This window comes from Natrix helvetica, assembly GCF_964273705.1.
Source record: "Natrix helvetica genome assembly, chromosome: 3".
NCBI classification, from domain to species: domain Eukaryota; kingdom Metazoa; phylum Chordata; class Lepidosauria; order Squamata; family Natricidae; genus Natrix; species Natrix helvetica.
The window spans coordinates 48,453,709-48,478,731 of NC_138549.1; the positions used below are offsets into that span (position 1 = coordinate 48,453,709).

The 25,023-nt window shown below is 37.5% G+C and overlaps 1 protein-coding gene across 8 annotated transcripts in view; it reads right to left on the reverse strand.

The window, feature by feature from the left end:
• SCML2 (Scm polycomb group protein like 2) overlaps window positions 1–17,430 on the reverse strand; it is a 62,671-nt gene extending 45,241 nt beyond the window's left edge. Inside the window, exons 1-4 of one of the 8 annotated variants that reach the window (XM_081948756.1) lie at window positions 5,194–5,712; window positions 4,323–4,493; window positions 3,195–3,361; window positions 487–584 (exon numbers count right to left, since the gene is read on the reverse strand). In XM_081948756.1, the coding sequence (XP_081804882.1) occupies window positions 487–499 (13 nt within the window). In that variant the 5' untranslated portion in view covers window positions 500–584; window positions 3,195–3,361; window positions 4,323–4,493; window positions 5,194–5,712. Of the gene's footprint in view, window positions 1–486; window positions 585–2,152; window positions 2,252–3,194; window positions 3,362–4,322; window positions 5,140–5,193; window positions 5,713–5,798; window positions 8,368–17,409 lie in introns of those variants that run through there. The other 7 variants (XM_081948757.1, XM_081948755.1, XM_081948762.1 and 4 more) reach the window with 7 other exon arrangements.
• Between the last annotated feature and the right edge of the window lie 7,593 nt (window positions 17,431–25,023).

Below are 25,023 nucleotides of genomic sequence, written 5' to 3' on the forward strand. Positions count from 1 at the left end.
TAAGTAGCTGGCAATAGCTGTTAAACAAAATATCCCAAATAAACTTTCTAGTTTCAAATACAGGTTGCCTACTATTTATTTGATTGCAAATTAATTTAATAAAACAGCATATTTAAAGACTTTTGCACATTACACTTGCAATGTTATGAAAATGTATTATTTTCTTTCACAAATTAATTGGATCTAGCGGATGCCATTAAATATTTACCCAACCAGTTTTAGTTCTTCCCATAATCTAAAAAAGAAATCAAAATTTGAGTTCAGAAAAAAAGTTGTTTATATCAATATTGTAGCTATTCTGCAAACATTTACATCTCTTTTTCATGAAATTATATTACTAATTATCCCAAAAAATCCCAATTTAGGAATTAGGAGTCCCCTTAGAATGTATTAAACTTCTGAAAATAAAGTCACAATTTAAATGTCTGGAAATTGTGACTTCTGGTGTTAATGTTCCCTTTTACTATCTTATTGTTTCAACTTTACCTGTTTTCCCCATGGTTAAAAGTCTGGTCCTCCCTGTCACAATAAAAATACAAATGTTGCCTGAAAAGTTCACTCTTCTGTTTCAGTAGAATTGTTTCCTGTAAAGCAGTAATAAAATAGATTAGGAAAAAAGCACACACACACACACACACACAAAATAACTAACAGTATAAAATCAGTAAATTAATGAGGAATGGAATTAAGAATAAAAAACACTTTAACTCTTTCTATTCATCCCTACAAAAACTCATGCACATTTTTTTTCAATTTTAGGTTCTTTATTTGCACTATTCACTATTTGCAACTGATTTATTGAAGGAATCCTAACCATACACAAAACACATACAAAATACACACACACACACAAGTAGAATTGCATTTATATTAGGATATCATAGTAATTATAAGTTCAATGCTAGCACCATTTAACACTACATAGAAATTGACATTATTTGCTTTGGTGTTTTTTTACTTTAGACACATATACAATATTGTTGTTTAATTTACATTATAAAACAGTTGCAGCAATAAAACTGTAAATCTATCATTTTATTTACTACATAAGTAACTGACCAGACATAATTGGTCTTAAATCAGTTGGATATCTTTTATTTCTGGTGTTCCATTTAAATAATGCCATTTATTGCTCCAACCTTCCTGAAAAGTGTAATCTTGATAAATGCTTGAAGGTACATATTTATACCTTTTATCAATAATCAATTAGGTCAAAAAATGATGACTAAGGAACAAAATTAAACACCGCTTGCCATTTGTCTCTATGAAATTTGCTGAAATAGAAATATGAATGCAATAATCCACAACATCTTTTATGGTCTTTATATCTTGAACTAATAATGTTTAGTAATTCTGTATATGTTACTTAGAGATTATTGCTGCTAAATTATATATAACATATCGCAAGTTTAACAGGGATATATCCTAAAATGACCTAACTTGCTGAAACACTAAGGAACATTCATTCACAATTGACAAGTTTTACAGAGTTCAAAAATTCAGATACAAATACAAATTTTATATAGTATTTAATTGTGGTATAACTTATCTACTAATTTAAAACTTTTCAAGAATTTCATATACATGAATATATTAACAAATCCTTGTTCCCAGTCTTACAGAATTGCATAATACATTTAGAAAACTAAAATCTGACCAAATTAATCCTCATAAAATATTTGAGAATCAGTTATAATAGTTAAAATATGAAACTTAAAATGTTTAATTTGGTTATTATGCATACTGGCATAATACAAAAATAAGAATATTTACTCTTCATGATGGCACTAACTTTCAACTTTCACATATGGATTTTAGGGAAAAAATCTAAATTTTAAATGTCATTTTGACAACCTTTAAAATTGAAGTGCATTGTATTAAAATTGTAATAAAAATCATTATTTTTCTCAAAAAATGAAATTCCCTAGGATGATTATGTCTGAGCAAATACAGGAGTAAACATTAATGTATGTATGTATGTATTTTTAATTTCAAAAGTTCACATGCAAAAATGCTAACATGAGAATATTTGCAATAAATAAAGCATACTTTTATATGAAATTAATTCAACAAATGAAAATCCATTTCAATAAAAGGAAATAGGAGCTGCTACAAAAAGCTGTTGACTCAAACAGATTCAAAGCTATCTTACAACTGAAAGGTGATCCAAGTCATCCTCTTTATGAGCAGTCAACGTTAAACCACTGTTTATCTTTCTATTGTTGCTTTTCTAGCCAGCAGCAGATTACACTTGCTCCTGTAATAAAGATTCCAGTTCAATAGTGATTATATCTCTCTAAGCCACTGAAGTGCTTGCTGGAAAAACATAAAAAGAATTCCAGCATTTCAGACAAGTGAGCATCTAGACAGAGACAAGATTGTCAGCTAACAGAGAAACCTCATCCAAAGGCAAGGGTTGGCAATAAACATTTCATAGCGTATAAAATTCAGCCCACAAATTCATCCAGAATTCTAGATCTAAAGCACAGTTGTCACTTTTTCCCACATGCTGCGTAGTAGCTTGAATTATGTAATAGTTTGAATTGTCATTCTATTTAAACTAGAAGTGAGACAGGAGTTTTTATATTGCTCTGAGACTAGGATTATTTTTCTGAAGGACAAACCCAATCTACATTTACATCTGTTGCTTTCAAAGAGCTCTAGATCTTTCATTTAACCGTTTTCATGATAGTGTTTCATATCAAATAAATTTTAAACTTTTTAAACAACAATTTCCTATATAAAGAGCACCATCAATCCAATCATATAAATTTAGTTAGAATTAAAGCTGCAGTTCTTTGAAACTAATTTTCTCTTACATTTATTTTATATAAGCAAAGAAATATTTATAAACTGGGTATAAAATATTTTTATTGGAGAAAAATATAACTATTGAACTAAACATTCCTAGATGTGTTAAAATGAAACAATTTTTAAAGACAAGCTGCAATAGACAAAAAAACAATGTATCAATTATTGCAGGCCCAAATATAATTTGTATATCCTAAATCTTTAGGACATTGTTTCATCTTGTAATACATCTCCTCTTGGTTTATTCTTTAAAAAAATTTTCACAAACCTAAAATAAAGTCAGGTTTACTTTATTACAAGCAGATACTATAGTTGATGTACCTAAACAGATGAGTAACACTAATACCTCTTACAAGAATGGAATAAATTTAGCATTAACTCACCCCTAAATATTTAAAATTCTTGCACTCCAATTGCAGACATTTTAACAATAAGTCATTATCCCAATGACATAAACATGCTTTGTTCCATGATAGTTTGATCACTATGTTAAGTACAAAGTTTTAAAATATACTTTCAAACTTTGTCTGAAGATTCTCTTTTGTACCACCTGCAAATGGATAAGCAAGTAAAGGGGGAAATACAGTTATTAACACCATATAAGGTATCTTCCCCTCAATCAGCTATGTATACTGTATGCAAACATATATAAGAAAATTGAATGGACTTCTCATCTTGTGTGATTTCTATTCATTTTTCACAGCTAAACTATAGATCAAAGAGTTCATTACTTTGCATTGATTTGCCTTCTTCTAAACATATTACTACTGAGATATTATAGCAGCAAACTGCATGGATAAGAATAAAGGGAAATATGCTTTAACATAGAAATTGCTGCAATAGCAGAATTACTAGTATGTAATTCAACCATTATAGAGCTGGACGGAAAGTGGAAATATCAACAGTGAATTAGTTAAGTTCCATAGCCATATTATTTCCTATTCTTTAAAAAAACTGTTAAAAACCTATTTATGCCTTTATCCCAAACATATTGCTTTTACATTAATACCATTTTAATGTATATTTTAATGGGTATAAGCCTCAAAAGTTATCCAAACTTTACACAAATTAAATAAAAGTGGTTAGGTCCCAAACCTGGAAAGACCATGTTCTTATAGGACTAAGATTTAGAAAAACTATATCAGTACTTTGATTACAAATGTTTTTAAGTATTCCCTAAACTCTTTTTAGCAGCTCAAGAGAAATTATAAGGATCAACTGATCTAACTCAACCATTGTGTATCTACTGGCAAAATAACATGGATTTTCATCTAAATTAATTTTGCTGAAACATGTTGTATTAACCTTAGAGAACCTTTACATTAAAAAAACTTTGTTTTTTATTCATTTAGATTAGAATATTAGATTTTTATTTAAAGTGATTATCTGTACAATCTTACATATTCAGAAATATACTCAAGATTTTGTGCAAGGAAAATAAAAACATTTTAGTGGAGACTAGCTACTGTGATTTGCAGACACAAAAAGCAATTCTATGTATTATTACTTACAAATATTTCTCCCTGTGCTCAATGGAGCTTGTTCCTCAGGAGGTATCTTCAGTATTAAAACTATAGAGTGTAGTGTTTTGCAAACTATCCTAAATTGTACTGAGCATGCTTTCAGGACACTAGATTACACTTTGGTCAAAAATCATAAAGAAAATAGACACAGGTTGAAAACTGTTTCTTGGAAGAAATGAATGGGATCAGAAGTCTATTATGACTAACAATACACACAAACCCAAAGTAATAAATTTCCTGAAACTTCTTGTTCCTACAAGCGCATCTATTCTTTGGGTGCCGGCCAAGCAAGATGAAGTAGCTGCGGCAGCAAGAGCCGGTCCCCAACAACTAAGTTTTAGGCGTCACTCTCATACAGTACTGTACTTCAGGCCAAAGAAGAAGAAAGGGAGGAGAGTCCTCAGCCAGAAGAAAGTTACATCTCGAAGAAGTGTGTCCACGTCTACGCTAATGTCAAAGCACATCCAAACAAGTCCCCAAAATAAGAGCCAATTTAAAATGCGCGCCGGAGGGGGGGGGGGTCAAAATAGTGCAGAACTGCCGCGAACAGCTTGAGTCCTTGAGCGTTTAGCCCGAAAGGCTTGGGGAGGGGGACTCGCCTTTGCCCTCTCCTCTTCTTCAGTGCTCACGGTTATTCCCGCCCTATTTTACAGTGAAATGCTTGTTAAGCAGCATGCCCAACAGAAAAGCCAGCATCGTTACTAAATTTAGCTAGGCTAAATGCGACAGCTGTGCTGGCTCAACTCTGGTCAGGAGGCGTCAGTCGCTCCTCTCCCCTCCCCTTTCAAATAAAACCGCGCAGCATTCAAAGCGCAAAACTGCCCGTCCAGAACCGGCTCTCCGGCCGACTTCCACCTACCCGTAGCAGGGCTTTCCAGAGAGAGCGCGAAAGCGGGAGGGAATAAGACTGCCATGCCCCCTGGCTAAATGCAGGGGTGAGCTCCCCTCTCGCACCTCCTCAAAGGGGATTGCAATGTTTCTTCTCTTCACCTTTTGATCATCAGAAAGGTAAACTAAATATTTAGCTGAGGAAGGGAGAGCAGAGTTATGAATCTCCTCCGACTCGTTAAAGTAAACAACCAAGGACTGGGGAAGGAAGCCCCAGACTGCCCCAAGACCCAAAGGGAGGTTGCAAGAGGCCGAGAAGAAAGAGGCAGCTCGGGAAAACCTGATGGAGAAGAGACAGTCGCCTAGAAGACCGGTTGGGGGAGGTGGAGGACGAGTATCCGGAACAAGTCTCCCCGACCCTGCAAACACCAAATATTCGGCGGGAGGTGGCGGATGAATCCTGATCTGACATCAATGCTTTCATTTCTCAGCTCGCGTTTTAGAATGCGGGACCGGGGAGATCCCGCAGCAGAGAGAGGAGAAAGCGACGGCGAAGGGGGAAGGCGGCTCCAACTCCGCCTGTTTTTCTCCCTCTGAAGGCAAAAACGCTCGCAACTCTGGAACCGGAGCACTCACCGAACACGAGGAAGCCCCGGTCTCGTAGCACGCAGGGGGCTCGGCTCGCCCTTCTGTCAGCTGCGCGGTGCCGCCGCTGCCGCCACCACCACCAAGATTCACGCTATTGCTGCCGCCTCCGCCATGTTCCTGGGGCGTCGCGCATGCCCGGCAGTGGCCCTGGGGGCTTCCTGCGCCTTCGTGTCTTGTCCTCGCTGCCCCCTGACGAGGGGGCGGAGGGGACGGGTGACAATTTAGTCGTTGCTGCCACAGTTGCCGCTATGCTAGTAGCTCGCGAGAGCGAGTTGGGGGCTGTCCTCGCGCACGCCACACCACTCGTCGTGCACATGCTGTTTGTACCGCTGCAATATGCTTCAAGCGGCTGCTGCCGATACCCCACTGTAGTTATCCCGAAACGATATAAATATAGACTTTCTCTAAATAGAATTGATCTTGAATTGACAGATAATATTGGGTATTTAAGTACTATTATGTTTTGCAAGTTAGAAAAATGAACGGTGCAAAAATGAAACAATGTGCGAATCACATTTCTAACCTGTCTGAAATAAGCTGTTAAGCATGCGAAAAGAGATTGTCAAAGATCAAGAAACAGGAGAAAGCAAATTGGGTGTCAGAATAAACTGGAAATTGCCAGGAAGAGAAACCAAAGCCAAGAATGACAAAGTTCCCAGGAAGAGGTTCAACAAACAATATCAGAGAAATTTCAGAACAAACAGTATTGCAATACCTGCAATAAGATTAAAAATAAAAAGACACAGAAAAATAAGAAATTTTCCAAAAGAGGCCTGGAGTTAAGAAAGAGATTCCAACTTCAAACTGATATGGTGAACACTAAAGTCCTTGACTTACAAACATTTGTTTAGTGACTTTTCGAATTTACAAAGTCATTGAAAAAAGTGACATCAATTTTCACACTTATAACCCTTGTAGTATCCCCATGATCATATGATCAAAATTTGGATGCTTGGCAAATAGTATGTTTATGACAGTTGCACTGTCATGTGATCACCATTTGTAACCTTCCCAGTCAGTTTCTTGACATTAAGCAAATCTGGGAAGCCAAGAATCTGCAAGATTCACTTAACAACTGTAGTGGTTCACTTAACAACTGTGGCAAAAATATTGTAAAATGAGGCACATGTTTTACTAAGAATGTTTCTTATTTCAATCAATACCAATCATGACCACAGACATACCTTTTAAACAATGGCAAAAGGATATTTCTAACTTTGTGTGGCAAGCAAAAACCAAAAATTAAATATAAATTGATTTAGGATACTAAAGAGAGAGGAGAGTTGGCTTTGCCTGAGCTGAAATTATATTTTGAGGCATGATGTTAGGTTTGGATAAAAGATTGGGTAACTTAAAAAAAATAAAAGGCTACTGGAGCTGGAAGGTCTTGAATTGAGATTTGCATGGAACAATTGCTTATGGCTTGAGAAATTAAAAGTGAATGTAGCATTTAAGAATCATTTTGTAAGATGTCATATTGAGTTTGGAACAGACATAAAGTAAGGTTATTTTGTAAATTGCTTTTATAGATGTCTCTCAAGAAGCCTTTTTTTAGAAAGGAAATGATTGTTAAACAACTATGAATGGTATATGCTGATTTGTTGGTTTGTGTTGTGGATCTTAGATTTAAAACTCGAGAACAAAATGATAAGGGAACATAATTGTCATTGGTTTACATATTTGCAATTGTAAGAAAGATATTTTAAAAACTGCAGACTAAAAATGGAGTCTGAAGAACAATTATGTAGTAATGATGACCAACTTATTGCAAAAGTATATAAAATGTTGAAGTTTAATTTGAAGATGAATTTGTGAAAGATTGTATTGTCAAATGGGCTAAAAATATTGATTACAATATTATGTAACAATACTTTTTTCCACTTTTGGTGGACATGTAAGGCTAAGAAATTTTGGAAACAGGTTCATAAATTTTTGAAAATGAACATAATATTGAAAACTGAATTTTTTCTTTCAGGGAGGCCGATAAATGGTGAAAAAATATGAGACTTCATTTTTATATATGATAATGGCAGCAAGGTTGTTATTTGCCCAGATGGAAAAGAGAACATATACCCACCATGTTAGAATGGATTGTGAGGAGCTGAGATAGCAAAATTGACACCAGGGATAATTTGTCTAAATTTCATGTGGCCTGGAGACTATTGTTATATTTCTTACAAGATAAAGAGAAGAATCTTTACTTTGACTTTGGGATTTGGAGGTTATATTAGGTTTGATTAGAGAAATGTTTTTTAAAATATTTACACTTGTTAATTTCCTATGTTTTAGATGAAATTAAGAGAAAAACATTTTACGTATATTGGGGATTTTAGTATGTTGACAGTACTTTAAGATATTTTATAATATTGGTGTTATTTGTCTAAAATTAGAAATAAGAGAGGTCTTTATATTATTATCTATGTTAAGAAATGTCCAAGAACATTATTGTTATAGTTATATTTATATAATTTTTCACTTTTGTTGTTCTTCCATTTTTTCCTTTAGTTTGCATTTTAATGTTTTATGTTTAAAAAATTATGTAGTAAAATTGTGTATTAAAATGTGTGCTAAAAAGTAGATGATATTAGATATTGAAATATATTTCATTGACATTGGAAAGGGTTCTCTCAGACAAGTTGTTGCAAAAGATGAAGGGTGGGTAAAAACCAAGGAATTTCAACCAAATTTTATTTTTTTATTTTTTGCTTGCCTATCTTCCTCATCAAAGGAATTATTAATCTGGAGGATTCACAATCCTGAGAAACATTTTCAAATGTATAAAGTAACAAGATAATCCATGATCCATTGGCTCATCATTTCAGAGATATTTCCTTAACCACACAGAGAAACAGACCACAAGCAGCCAAAAAAACCATTTGGAATGAGAGTGACTTTGAATTTCCTGATGACTTTTACATTGTTTCCTTGTGGGAAGCTGGCAATGAGCATTAGGACCTTCTTTCCTTCCCACCTCCTCTCCCCTTTTTCTCCCCTCCTTCCCTCCCTTTCTCTTCCCTTCTCCTGTTCCTTCTTTCTGTCTCATTCCTGCCTTCCCTCTTTCTGTCCCTCTTCCTTCCATTCCTCCCTCCTCTGTTCCTTGCTTCCTTTTCTCCCTTTCTGCCTCCCTCCCCTCCATCTCTTTCCATCCATCCATCTTCATTCTTCCTCACTTTCTCTCTTCTCCTTTCTTCATTCCTTTCTCCCTCCTTCCTGTCCTCCTCTCTCCCTTGCTTTCCCTTCCCAATAGGCAAGACAGTGGCTCCCATTCTCTTACTCTTCTCTCCCTCCTGTTTCCTCCATTCCTCTTCTTCCCTTCCTTTCTTCCTCCCCTTCCTTTCCTCCTTTTCTCATTTCTTCGTTTATTGCTTCCTTCCCTCCATGTTCCTTCCTCCCTTTCTCCTTCCTCTTCTCAGCATGCAGGTGTGGCTGTTGCCCCGGGGGCAAGGATAAATGGAGTGTGAGCACAGAAGAAGTGAACCATTTTTTTCATTCATATTCTCCCTGCAAACTTCCCACAAGCAAGGAATTGCTAGTGAGAAGACGGCAAAGAGCATTGGTACATTGGCATTCATATCAGGACCTTCTGGGTTCCCCATCAATTTATGGGAATCTGTCAATTAACATTGAAAATGAGAATCACATCACTGTGGCTGACTGCAGTAGTGCGCTGGTGGTGCCGAAGCAGCAAAAACCTCAAATTTCATTCCAAGGGGTAATGGATCCGGCATTCACAAGTTAGCTCATTTGAGGTACCTTTCTTGACAAAGTTTTGCCCTATGATGCAATGTTTCATCCAAGTGAAGGTTACAAAGTGTCAAACAAACATGATAATTTTATTAGTATATGAATAGTAACTAATGCTGATATGCTCTCACTGTATTAAAAGAATCAAGAAAGTTCAGGGAATATACAAAATGTTAAATGTAATTGTAATGATAGAAAAATTTACGATTTGTTGCCAAGGGCCTTGCAATCATGTGATCTCCATTTTTTTCAATCTTCTCTGCCAGTTTTTCCCGAATGTCACTGCGGAAACTGGCAGATAAAGTTGTAAACAGAAGATATGTTGGGTTTGAGATGTTTCCCCAGCACACCAAGGAAATTTCCCCTCTCCTCTGTGCAGGAGAGAGAATCCTCCTGCAACCTGGAGGAACAGACCTCAAATCTGGTGAAAACTCTAGCTAACACCGTATTCTGAGCCTTTCAAAATGAGGGGGTTTGTTAGAATTTTAGTGAACAGCATCGTTTTCATCCTTCCGGAGGGAAAAATGCTAGCGAATGTCAGAGTTCTGAGCCTTCCAGAAGAATGGCATTCACTAGTGTTTTCACCAGATTTGAGGTCCACTACACCACAGGGTTTCTATTCTAAGTTGTCAGCTAAAATTTGTTCTACACCTTCAATAACATTTTTTGTACATAATCTGTCCTTGGAAGCAGACATCACTGGAGATTTTAAAGAAGAGATTGGACAGCCACTTGTCTGAAATGGTATAGGGAGGTTGGATTAGAAGACTTCCAAGTCCTTTCCAGCTCTATTCTATTCAAACATCATTACTGACATTTTTTATATTGTGCCAACAATTTTCTGATTCAATGCTTCAAAACTTTCTCAGTATTTTTATTGTTAGAACAATTTGCAACATTTAGCAAAGTTGTAAAGCTTTCCTCTACCTAAAATCTTTGTCTCCCCTAGTGTAGTTTTTTTTAAAAAATCATCAAATTACTTTGTTTTGTCCAGCAAAGCCCAAAATAGAATCTATTTCCCATGAGAAGCTGTTCACTTTTTAAAATTCAGAATTACTGTAAAACTTTCAATGTTCCCATTCCCTTGGTCCATTTATAGCTTTCTAAGATTAAAATTGTATTTAGTATTTTGCTGTTTATTTTAGATACTTTGAATTCTTTTTTAAAAAAAATTTTTATTGTTTTAATTAAACAAAAATACAAAAAAACCCCATTCTTCATTACATCTTGTAGAAAGCATGTCGATTGGTTACAAATGAATTTCGTGCATTACTATACATCCTTCATATTTTAACTTACATTTTAAAATCGAAGATCTTTATGTATTTTACCATCAATATACCATCATTCTCATTTAGCTGTAATTATTTAAATATGCTTTTATCTAGAATCATTTGCACTTGAAGACACAACCATCTACTGGCATTCATTAGCTATTCCTATAAACCTCCAATAATTACCCTTTTATAGCATATTCCCCTTTTTTTCCCAACTCAGTATCTAAGGCTTATATCTAATTGCTTTTACCAATGCCAAGACATATAACAATCATTAAACATTATCCATTAACATTTTCTTATTGTTATTATAGTTATCTAAAGAAAAAAAAAGATTTTTTTGTCATATCACATCTCCTCCCCACCGACCCAAGAAAAATTACATCTTTATAATAAAGTCTAACCAAAAGTTTGTTAGTAGAGTTTATAAGTGCCCAAGAAAAATTACATCTTTATAATAAAATCTAAACAAAAATATATTAGTGGAATTGATAAATCTTTTCCCCAGGTCGCAATTTACAGTTTATATCCAAATTATTTTCACTAATTGAATTATTACTTCATTATTATTATTATCATAATGAATTATTAATTAACAAAAAATTTTTAAAGAGAACATTCTAAAAGTGTCTAAAAAATCCTACTTATTAATCACCAAAAGTTAACTAAGTTTTGAGTTATCAACCATCATCAGCCTGTGTCTTTCCAGGAACAAAACTGTCTCTTTAGCCAGTTGTTGTGTCAACTCTCTTATAAACTTCTTTATAAAGTTTTTTAAAACTTCTTTCCGCACTTTTTTGCTTGAAAGATCTCTCATATAGTCTAGTTGCCCTTGAATTAGTATTAAAATTGGCATGTCTTTAATTATCCAATGTCTTTCTAAAGCTGTTTCTCTTCTTAATTCCATCATCAAATCCATATCTTGACAGGGGGGTAGAGCTCCAGATCTTCAAGTATGTAATAATAATCAAATTCACTTTTCCATGTTCCCCCCTTTCCACTTTCACTCTTAGGTGCTCCATTATTAGGTTCATCTGTTATCTTGTTTTTATCTTCTATATCTTCACTCTCTTCTTTAATTTTTTGAGGCTCCAGTCCCTTCATCTTTTGTTGAGCCAGACAATAATCTATCTAGCTTCTTATCAAACCTCTCAAATCCTTCCAATATCTTTAAAATTCCATCCAAAAAATCCTGGTAGCTTAGGGTTTCTTCATCTGTATATGAATGCATATTTCCCAGAAGAAAAGAAAAAGTTTGAAATCCACTGCCACTCTTGCTTTCAATATCTCTTTTATGTATATATTAAATTGTATGTATAAATTGTTTTAAAATTGCTTAAACATAAGATCCTTTTAATTTTTTCAAGACGAAAAAAGAAATGAGGGTTCTATCTTTTCTTTTCTTTCCCTTCCCTTGTCCAAAATATTCCACAAGAACACCTGCAAGAAAAACAGTTCGTGTCCTTGAGCCAGTATCAGTCTCTACAGACAAGCTGCAAACCCTCTAGTTACAATGTCAACAAACTCAGAGAAAATAAAGCAAAGGATACTTTGTTTCAAAAGGAGAAAAAAACCAAGTTCTGGCTTCCGAATGGCAGATTCAACTTTCTCTTATTCGTATCAAGCTTAAGGAGAACAAAGATCTCTAAGTGTCTTTAATAAAATGTAATAGTCAGAAAGAGGAAGGATTATTAAAGTGAAAAAAGTTTTAGATCAGCCAAAAAATAAAGGTAGCACAAATTAGTGGGCAGAGTTGTTCTGCAATACTGCACTTTCATCACTGCGCTACCAAGGTTCATTAGTTCCTTGGTCTTAGTCACAATAGGCAGCTTCACTTTCTCAGAGTCATTTTCAGTATAAGTAGTCCTCAACTTATAACCACAATTGAGCCCAAACCTTATGTTGCTAAGAAAGACAGTTAAGTGAATTTGCCCCATATTAGACCTTTCTTGCCATAGTTGTTAATCACCACAGTTGTTAAGTTAGTAACAGTTGTTAAATGAATGGCTTCCCCATTGACTTTGCTTATCAAATTTGGCAAAAGCTGATCATGACTACCATGTGGATGCTGCAGCAGTCATAAGTGAAAAATTGTCATGTTATCTTTTCCAGGGCCTCAAATGACCTGTTGTAAGTCAGACTATCTGTACACTACAACTCCTGGAAATCTCTCCACTGTGGGGATACCATTGTTCTTCCATCATTGTGAATGTAATAATGTAGCCACTCCAGCATCACTGTGTAAAGTCCTAGGTACACTACCATCCTACGTTCTGCCGCCCTGCCATGACAGCTGGCGTTCACTGTTTTTCTACTACTGTTGATGAGGTGCAGTTGAACTAACTCTATGCAAGCAGCTGCTAGTCACACCAGGCCTTCTTCCTGACATCGTTCTCTAAACAGCATGTGCCATTTTTGTGATGCTTTGTAAAGCCTTCAGAAAGTTTCAATGGTTGCTGAAAGAATGGTAAGCAAGGACTATCTGAATGGTCTAAAGTCCTTTCCATCTATTCATTGGTTATTTCTGCTTTAGTTTCCAGAATTTCTATTTTTCGTTATACTGTTTAGATTCTCCAGTCATTTTTTCTACAGAATTCTCCAATATTATCTTCCATAGTTACTTCTCTTTCAATCTTTTTTCTAAAGCGGTCAACTTTTCTTCAACCACTTTAATTGATGGAATAACACTAGTCCCTAATTCCTTAAGCATCTTTTGTAAAGTGTTTTGAATAATCCCTTCTTCTGCTATTTGCTGAATTTCTGTAAATGATCCTTCCTTCTAGTGGTAGCCACTTTTCTTGTGGTAGTCATTTTTCTCTATTACCGTAATAATTTTGTAACCCAGAAAAAAGGAACCTACGTGACTCAAAAGAAACTATTTCTAAATAAAATATATAAAATACTTCTGAGCAAACTATTATGACTAACTTTTATGTATTTTATTGGCTGCCAGCTGTAAAAAAAATTACTTTTGAAACTCACTACATACATATAACTTTATAAATAACAGAAATGGTAGACACATCATTTCAAATATATCACTAAAGGATTTTAAAGAAGTAAAATTCATGAGAGCAGAAAGCCAAATTTGTTTTTATACTTTATACAATTCTTGTAAATTTCAAATCTGTATATTTTAGCAATAGGAATCCATAACTTCCATATATTTCAGGAAAACACACTCTCTGACATAATCCCTGGCCTGGAAAAAAAATATATAACAACAATTGGAGGGCAACTCCATATATCTCATATATTTACCATAGTATGACGTGGTAACTTGACTTTCAACCATTTGTTTAACCACCAAAGTTACAACAGTACTGGAAACTGTGATTTACATTCACAGTCAGATCCACCAGCTTTGGCTTGGTGCCTTGCTGGTGTTCTATCATCAATTTAGAAAGGGAGGGGGGAACAAATGGACAATAAATCTGTATACCTTTATGATGGGAAATTGGGAGCGGGAAGTGACATTTGAGGAAAAACAGAATGGATTGGAATCTGTTGGCATATTGGCATCTTCAAGACCGTTTGCCCTGAGAATGGAATTTTACCAGTCCAAACACATGGACAGATCATTGGGGAGGGGAGAGGTCTAGGGCAACCCAGAGGTTTAATTCTGTGTTAGTGCATGGGATCTTTAGATTCCACTTGACTCTACTGCAATCAGCATCTCTTACTAAAAGTGCCTTTTTACTTCAACCAAATGGAGAGTCCTACTTCCCTAAGAGATCATACTGGGGCCTGTCTGACATTAAGGGGAATCTGCAATCGTGGTCAACCTGGAGAGGACATCACCTCTACCATTGGAACCGTACATGCAATGTTGGCTCAAGGGAGCAATCAGGAGATTGAATGCTAGTGGGAGCCTTTGTCCTGAGCTTGATCTCTCCAAATGGACAAGAGACACAGTGACCTGCCAAGACCCAGATGGTTCCTGGGCATCAAAAGGAAGGACAGGGAAGAGAAAACTGCAGAGGTGAAATTTACTTGTGAAAGCAGTGGAAGCTGCCACCAAGAGCAGAAGATGGAGATGGAAAAACAGGAGGAGGAGGAGGAGGAGAAGGAGGAGGAGGAGGAGGAGATGGGCAGAGAACATGGCCAGGCCAACTGGATGATGCAGCAAGACATCAAGTTTATGCAGGGTTTTTTCAAAAATCTCAAGGTACATGAAGCCCTCATCTGAACCCAGCCAATCAGCCATGTCCAACCTCAGTGACTGATGGGGCAGCTGTACCTACCACAGCAGGCAACAGGGGGGCTGGATCTGCAGCAGCAGCAGCCCCGGCACCTGGAAGGGTTTCCAATGCAGGGACACAAGACCTTGCCACAGGGGCTGAAATTAGACAGAGATTCTCAGAAGGAAAAGTTTAGACTGCTTAAAGGACAGGTGTATCTGCTTCCAATTTGGAGCATCTGGAAGCCATTCCACAGCACACAGATCAATCTGCCCATCTTGGCAGTGAGGTGACCTAAGGAAGCTAGGATTGCTCTCCTGGTATTCCAACATCCAAGGTTAAGGCTGTCCATGCAAATTCTGAGAGCAATCTGTTGTGTTTGCAATGAACAATTTAATTTGGTGGAGGATACTTTGCTGACTTCCAAGGAATCTTTAACATTTGTAATTCCCCTCCCTTTGCTTTATCAGAAGATAGTGAATTAAGAGAACTGTGGCTTTTTGACAAGTTCTTTAGCTATTACTTTCCTCTTTGCTCCTTATTAGTGTACTTGCCCAGTGGGAGATATGACTGTGTCTGTTACAGAAGTTTAGTGAGAGTAGAGGGTCCTTACTTTTGAAGAAAAACAGCTATATCTCTTTTCAATGTCTCCTATTCATGTTTTATGGCTGTAAACTACTCAACTATTGACATAACAGTTTGTGCTGTGAGGAGGCACTGTTTTGCCATAAACTCAGTTGAATTTTCCCCATGGTAGTCTGTCTATGTTCTGATCTTTATTATTTTTGGGGTTCCTTTTGACTCTCCTGCAACAGATACCCGGGTTGGTTACTTGTAATGGTGACTTGCTATCATTTTGCTCATCCCAAGAAATGAGGAAACATCTGATTGTTGTTTTGCCAGCTCTGTTTGGAGGTTCCATTCTAGTGCTTCAAATTTATTAGAGGTGAGGCAGAGAATTTATTTTACTTACACTTCTCTTTTGTGTAAAGTGTTTAAAGGGGGGAGAAACACTATGGTGTTTCTTTCTTTTCTCCATAACTACCAGCTCCAGGCAAAATCCATTATTTGTGTATTTGATTTCACTATCATATCATCCAAACAAAGCTAGTTAAGTAAAAATAAGTCCAGTAAAAGCACTAAAAAGTGAATTATATAATAAAATAATAAAACTGAGCGAAGTTGCTGTAAATGTTTGTTGCTGGGCTGACAGCTCAGGCCAGCAATCACATTAAGATCAATGATACTTACCTTGGAAAATATATATGGGACTATAATCTAAATTATTTAAATTTACACTATTTACACTAATCATATTTTAGAAAATTATTAATAACTAGTTTGAATAATACCAATGTGGCTAAAAACTTTTTAAGAAAGTCAGCAGGACATGCAGAAGCTGAAATATAGGTTAAAACAATGCTATCAAACATTTATTATAATTTTCTTAAGTAACAATTTCTTTGTATAAAGTTGCAAATGTAATTTTTAAGTCACAAAAGTGAACATATTTTAATGACATTATATTTTAATGAAAAGATAAGTAGCACTTAAATTGTCATTAGAACTACATCTTCTCTTTTCATTCAGCAGATGTCAGTGTAACACAAGCTAGCTTGTAAATACTACAGTCAAGTTAAAGAAAAATAGTGTAAACCTAAGTTCTGAATTTTGTCAAGCTAAAGGTCTGTTTTTATAGTCAAATGTTTCTTGCTATTTTACAATATAAAATAAGTTTGCTTAGTTTAATGGAACGTAGTTGTAGCTAACCTGGTACATTTTATAAATAAGACTTAGGAGAAGCAAATAAAGGTCAATATAATCTAAACCATGATTTTAAAATGATGCATAATTGTAAATTTTTAGAAAAAGTTTTACGTTAAGAATTCCAACATTAAAAACTCATGAAAATTGTAGTGACTTGTATGTTCTGTAAATTTGAGAAAATTAGCAAATATTGATATCAAATTTCCTCCAAGTAGAGGGTAGAGTGGAATGGAGTAGAATGGGCAGAGAATAAGACATCCACTTTTCATTAGGCTTTACCGCAAACAGCATCAAATTTAATTTTTTTAAATTGTAATTCGATTTCACTACTTTCTTGATACCCTGTTTTGTTTCACTATGTCATTATTTTTAACTTTGGTTAGGAGCCTCACAATTGGAAAGTGCCTGGTTTCTCTAGATCTATAATCAAACATTTTCATTTCTATTTAACTACAGATTGAAATTTTGATTGTTCTTTTTAGCCAACATAATAAAAAAATGTTGTTTTCACAACAAAGTAAAATTATAAATGTTCACTATGAAGGTAAATCTTCAATTTGTACATTACAAAAGTTTGGTATTGTAAAGAGCAAGACAGAATTATTTATCATTGCCCAAAGAATGCCTTACCTGTTCTTTAGGTTGAAGGTTCTGAAAAAAATGGAAAAAAGTCACCCAATAATATTTCACAATGAATCCTGCTTTGGGTTTTAATGTCCTTATTCCCTAAGGCATTTATTTATTTTATATATTTATTTGTTAAATTTATTTGCTACCAATCTTGCCTTGAGATTATGGTAAGAAAAAATTAACTGAATTCATAGTTAGGGCCAGATTTGCTATTTTAAAACGATAGAGAACTAAAAATACTTTTTTTATTGAATCACTTATGAAAAGTTTCTACAACCAAAAAATTAACACAAGAAGGATAGTAAAACAATTTTAAAATGACTAGACATTTGTGTGTCCACATAAAGACATAACATATGCAACATGGTCACATCACCATGGCAATGCTGTAATGATCATAAGTGTAAGGATTGGTTAGAAGTCACTTTTTTCAGCATCGTCCTAAGTCACACGAATGGCCATAAGTCAAAGACTACTGTATTATTATTATCATTATTGTTATTACCTTTAACAATATTCACTTTTAATTGAAAGCTATATTCTTGGTAAGTTAGGTACTCTGTACCACAGAATATAAAAGCAGCACTTTTTTTTCCTTTTATGTTAAGGAACTGAAATTCTTATAATATGCATATGAAATTCACTCACAGCAAGAATAAATAATGAATAGTTTAGAAATGTTCTATGCAAAGTCCTGCTGTTTTAATTCAGATAATGCTTCCATAGATTTCATGCATTAAAGAATAACTTTACAAGACACGATAGCTATTTTCCTTAAAACACTGTATCTTTCACACCCATGCTAAATAAGGTGCCTAAATGGAGTTATTTGATTAAAATGATTTCATATTATTATTCGGGTCTCAACTTAACTTTATGTATGTGTGTGCTATTCTCAGTATGCAAAATTAAAATCCAAACTACTATTTGAGATTGATTAGATAACTAATGTAACCAAAATGCCATAGATTAGATTAAAACAAATTCAATTTAAAACAGAGCTGCAACTGTAATAAAATATCTGCCAAATCTTCATGTATACCTTGATAAGGTACCATGCAAAATACTGAGTATCTCAGTATCTGAGTATCTCAGTATTTAAAGCAGCTAAAGGCATTATGCTGTAAAAACCTGTTTTTACTACTCTTTTGCCTTATGCTTCAGGGAAGAATACTGCCAAAAACACATTCTTGTGGCTGTGCTGTGGCCTAGTGTGTTTAGCTAAAGAAAAGAGATAAATCAAGCAGAACATAGAATGTGTTGCTTTCTCTAGTATACGCTGTAGTAGATCTTGTCTGCGGTTTCAAAAATATGCAGTTGATACACATTTTTTTGCACCACAGGAGTTTCTAGTGCATCATTCTGATTTGTCATTTTGTGCATGTGTATAAATACACATCTAGCCTCCACCCTTGCAATGTCCCATTAAACTGACCTTGTATGAGCATTTTTTTCCTGCGTGTAATTTCCTCTACACTGTGAAAACAAGTGCAGTGGTTTCCACAGTAGTGACCCTAAGCAAGAAGAGTTCTCTGACAGCCTGTACTGAGGAACACCTTGGTGGACAGAGTTTGAACTTGACTTCTTGATGGAAAATAGCATCAAGTTCAAAAGGCAGATACAGACTGGTGTGCAATCCTGTAAAAACACATTCCAGGCTTTGCAAAGCAAGACCAGGCAAAACGCCATCCCTTTGCATACATCCTACATAGCAACACTGACTTTTTGCATGTTTGAGGAGGCAGTGAGGATTGGGCCCCCATTGCTTCTTTACTGTATTCTTTATAAAATAATCTTATTTCTGCTTTTTTGTGATTTGAGGGATTATCTTTCAGAGTTCCAGAGCTTAGCCTACATAAACTCAGTATCTTGTTCATTATGGTGCCACAACTGTGTCTTACATCTCTGACAGACACACACACTCCCCTTCTTTCTCTTTCATATAAGGAATTACAATAGGGAACCTGAAGAAACCTGGAAACATTTACTACAATGCATTTATTAGAAGTCTGCTTCTACCTGATGCTTTGGCAACAAGCAACATGCTTGGATTAAGAAAGACTAAACTACAATAGAAACTGAAGACCTGATCAGAATAATTGTTTCTAATTGGGGAAAGTTTGTTGGGTGTTTTTTGCCTTCTTGATAAAGGGATTGTAATTGGATGCAAATCTATATTTTGTAGTCATACATACTATAATACATTTGTGTTCACACAGTTGTATATATTTATTGATATATATAGTCATTTTTATTCCCTAAAATGCTTGTTTAATTTTTGGCAGTGGTTTGCTCACCGGGTTTGTCAAATGTTTTGTTATCCGACTAGGTAATATCATCAGTGGGCCTTCGGTGGAAGTGTCTTGCCGACAGTGGTGGGTTCCGGATCCCATTGCAACCGATATGGTTGCAACGGGGCCCAGCATTCACCACATGAACGTGTGCAACATGCGCACGCAGCACGTGCATGAGTCCTTACCTCTTGCAATGCCTCTGCGAGCCTCCGCAACGCTCCAGCTGCTTGGCGGAGCGTCACATTCCTTGAAAGCTAAAACATTTTAACATTATTGAGCTGATATACAACTGAATTATGGATGTTAGCCCATTACTGATTTCAAACAGAACATCAAAAGTGTGCATTTCTTATCTCCTGAAGCTGAAGGATTTTTCCTTAATCACAGATGGAGATAATTATCATTGTACTTCAATTTCATTTGGAAACTGGTTCCTTTTGTTCAATCACAGAAGAAATAGATTTAAACAGCTATGTCTGCAGTGTGGGGAGGGGGGCATCAGGATTTTAGAGATGCTTAGGTGGGCCAAAAAAGGTTGGGAACCACTGGTCTAGACTGATGATCTATCCTTTTCTATTTATAACAATTTATCTATAATGTGTGCTGCCTTATAGTGAAAATAATTTGGTCTCTTTCAACTTGATATTATCTTTTAAGATGTGTGACCACATAAACATACTGTGGTATAATCTCAAGATGTGTATAACAAAATTATTATATAGCACTAGCAATTTTATAGTCAACACAGGATTGACATCTTCATTGAGCCATCTACTGTGACTCTAAGATCCCTTTTCTGATCAATCACTGTCAGTTTATATCCCATTAATATATTACAGGTTGTCCTTGACAGACAACTGCAATTGTGACCAAAATTTCCATCGCTAAGCAATGCAATTATAAAGTGCTACATCACTTAGCAATGGCAATCTTTGCAGTTCCAATTGCATGAACAATCCCATTGATCTGCAGAATCCTTAAGTCATTCTCATAGTTTGGTCAAACTGATTTCAATTAGGTCATATATTTTACAAAGAAACATTGTTGCCTTAAAAATTTACTTTCCCTCCAGTTTTTACTACTGTACTGTTTTACAGAAATTAAATCTATTAATTTATGAATTAAATAGCTTTATTACTTACATTCTCTTCATTATTTAGAAGAGAATAACATATTTGGACCCTCTGAAACAAGATCCCTCCACTTTTAATTCGGATGGGATTGCACTACCCCAAAGAGAGATCCAGAGTGGAATCTTACAGTCCTCTTAGACTTGCAGCTCTTGCTTGAAGAGCAGGTGGCAGTTGAGGCTAGAAAGCCTTTGCATACCTTTGGGTAGTGTGCCATTTGTACCAATTTTTGAATTGGGAGGCCCTGCTTACAGTATCTCATCCCTTTGTAACCTCTTGTTTAAACTACTGTAATGCACCCACATGGGGTTGTCCCTAAAGAACTTTCAGAAACTTCAAATGCTGCCAGATATACTGCACACATAGCACTTCTCTGTAGCTGCATTTGTTACTGGTGTGTTTCTGGGTACAATTCAAGATAATGGTTGGTTATCATCTTTAAAGTACTACATGACTACTACATGTTACCTGAGAGATTTGCCTTTTTCCAAGAATTTCTACCCATCTAGTGAAATGGACATATTGCAGATCCCATCAGCCAAAGAGTGCCGCTGGCAGGGACTAGAAGATGGGCTTTTTTTGCAGTGATCCCTGCTCTACAGAACATCCTTTCAGACATTAGAATGGCGCCAACCCTGTTAGCCTTTCCTAAAGCTCTAGAAAACTTGACTATGTTCCTGAGCCTGGGGTGTTTAATGCATCAAGGATCCCACTTCCTGGCTGCATTGCTAACTGGCGAAGCATCTCAACTGCTATGTTTTTTTTTATTTATTTTGTATATTTTTATTTTTTATTGTTTTGTCTTAAAATGTTTTTATTGTCTTAATTATAATATTTTTCGTAAGTCATCCAAAGTATTTGACTGAAATGAGTGGCATAGAAATTGAATAAACAAATGAACAAACAGACAAATTTCTATTCTTTATGAAACAATTCCTAAAATAAGATGGAAACTAGTGTATTAGTACATTACACACTATATTAAAAGATAAAGAATTGTTTACACTTCCTGCTGGTCTGATATCAGAGCACTATGTATACTTCAAATTGATATCAAATCAAATCAAATCAAATCAAATTTTATTTGATTAGCCGCAACCCTCTCCCGAAGGACTCGGGGCGGCGTACAGTCAAAAAGATAAAATACACATAGGACACACATACATACGAAAAAACAAGGACAATTACATTTGTGCATGGAGGAGAGTAGACCTGCAAGTGAAAGACAATAAACACAGCTAAAAACACAGTTAAAACACAGTTTAAAATCCCCTAAATAAAATTGCTGAATTAAAAACCCCTCAGGAGCGTAACGAAGTTATGGTTGGGCCAGGCCAGATATTTGAAAAAGGTGGGTCTTGAGCTTAACACGGAAGGAGCGGAGGTCTGTAGTGGTCCTAATATCCGGGGGGAGGTCATTCCACAGGGCTGGGCCCGCCACAGAGAAGGCTCTGCTCCTAGGCGCCGCCCCATGACATTGTCTAGTGGACGGCACCTGGAGAAGTCCCTCTCTGTGCGAGCGAATAGGTCGTAGGGATGTATGGGGCAGAATACGGTCCCGGAGGTAACTAGGTCCTGAGCCATGGAGCGCTTTAAAGATCGTAATCAAAACCTTGAAACGCACTCGATAGACCACAGGAAGCCAGTGCAGCTCGCGCAGGTGTGGTGTCACGTGGGAGTACCTGGTGCTCCCCATAATCACCCGCGCGGCCGCATTCTGGACCAACTGTAGTCTCCGAGTGCATTTCAAGGGAAGCCCCATGTAGAGAGCGTTACAGTAGTCCAGGCGAGACGTCACCAGCGCATGGGTGACTGTGCGTAGAGCGTCCCGGTCCAATAGGGGGCGCAATTGGCGCACCAGGCGAACCTGATGGAACGCCCCCCTGGCCACAGCTGTCACGTGTTCATCCATGGACAGCTTGGCATCCAGGAGGACGCCCAAATTGCGCGCCCGCTCCACGGGGGCAAGTTGAATGCCCCCAATGGCCAGAGATGGAATTATCTGGTTGAACCGGGGAGCCGGGACCCACAGCCACTCCGTCTTGGAAGGGTTGAGCCTGAGTCGGTTGTCATCCATCCAGACCCGTACGGCTTCCACACACCGGGACATCACTTCGACGGCCTCGTTGGGGTGGTTCGGGGTGGAAATGTACAGCTGAGTATCATCAGCGTACAGGTGGTATCCCACCCCAAAACCACGGATGATCTCACCCAGCGGCTTCATGTATGTGTTGAACAGGAGTGGCGAGAGGACCGACCCCTGTGGCACCCCACAGATGAGGGGGCTTAGGGTCGACCTCTGCTCTCCTGCCAACACACGTTGCGTCCTGCCGGAGAGGTAGGAGCCGAACCACCGCAAGACGGTGCCCCGGATCCCCAACCCCTCCAGTCGGTGCAACAGGATACCATGGTCGATGGTATCAAAAGCCGCCGAGAGGTCTAATAGGACCAGGATAGAGGAACAGCCCCTATCTCTGGCCCTCCAGAGATCGTCTACCAACGCGACCAAGGCCGTCTCAGTGCTGTGCCCAGGGCGAAAGCCGGACTGGCGCGGGTCTAGATAATCATTCTCCTCCAGATGTCGTGGAAACTGAGAAGCCACCACACTCTCCACAACCTTCGCCAAAAAGGGAAGGTTGGAGACAGGACGATAATTGACCAGCTCCATAGGGTCCAGGGAAGGCTTCTTGAGCAAGGGTCTCACCACCGCCTCTTTCAAGGCGGCCGGGAGAGACCCCTCACCCAACGAAGCGTTCACTAGGTCCAGGAGCCAGTCGCGTGTAACCTCCCAGGATGCCAGTACAAGCCAGGAGGGACACGGGTCCAACAAACATGTGGTAGGTCGCAGTCGCCCACGCAATCTGTCCAAATCCTCGATGACAACCAAGTCAAACTCCTCCCAAAAAGGTTTCTCAAGACTCGCCACTGGCGTCTCGACTGGGCCACTGAAGGGGACCCAATCCTTCCGGATTTGAGCGACTTTATCCTGCAGGTATTTCCCAAACTCCTCTGCCCTGCCCTGTAAAGGGGCCTCCCGTGGCCTCTGAAACAGAAGGGAGCGGGACACCCGAAACAGGGCGGCAGGGCGGTTCTCTGCGGATGCAATGAGAGCGGCACAATATTGACGTTTGGCCGTTCTCAATGCCACTAGGTACGTCCTTAAATGGGCTCGTACCTGTGCTCGGTCAAGTTCGGATCTCCAACGACTCTCTAGGCATCTCTTGCGGCGCTTCATCACCCTTAGCTCCTCGGTAAACCAAGGGGCCAGGGTGGATCGTTGCCGCCGGAGAGGCCGCAAAGGCGCCACCCGGTTCAAGGCCCCGGTAGTCGCATCATTCCACGCGGTCACCAGGTCCTCTACCCGGGGGCGGGTCAGGGCTGCAGGAGGTGGCCCAAGCTCCGTCTGGAACCTGTCTGGTTCCATCAAGCGCCTGGGGCGGAACCATCTAGTGTTCTCCGGTTCCGCCTCCCCGCGGCGAGGAGTAGCACCAGGGAAGTCAAGACGGAGGAGTGAGTGATCTGACCATGACAGAGGAGTGATGGTTAAATTCACTCCTCCCAGATCACTCAACCACTGGCGAGAGACAAAGACAAGGTCCAAGGTGTGACCTCCCTCGTGTGTCGGGCCCTGAATCATTTGAGTCAGGTCCATGGCTATCATGGAAGATATAGAACATACATTATAGAAAACAGAGAACCAATCTAGTGAGATGGTTAAAGTGCTAGGTTAGAAACCATGAAAACTGGCTGAGTGACTCTGGACCACTCACTCTCTGTCTATACATGACCCCACAGAGTTGTTACTGTGGGGAAAATAGGAGTGTTAGGTATGTTCCCTGCATTAAATTTTATATATATAAAGTATAATAGATAAAATGTGTCCAGATCTAAATGTCTGTCTGTCTGTCTGTCTATCACCCGGTGATGTACCCAAAGTAAATTGTGCTATGTAGTTTTAAACTCACTTACTAGAATATAAATCCTATTATATTCATTAATGTTATCCAAAGAATCTCGGGCTGAAATATCAAATCCGCATCTCTGGATCTAAAACTTTTTCCCATTAAACATTTGAAACCAGCTAGATCATATAAAACTGAAGTAAAAACATTTCTGCTTGCATCCAACACATTTTCATCTTCATCATTATTCAACCAAATTTGTCAATTGGGAAACTGTATAAATTAAAT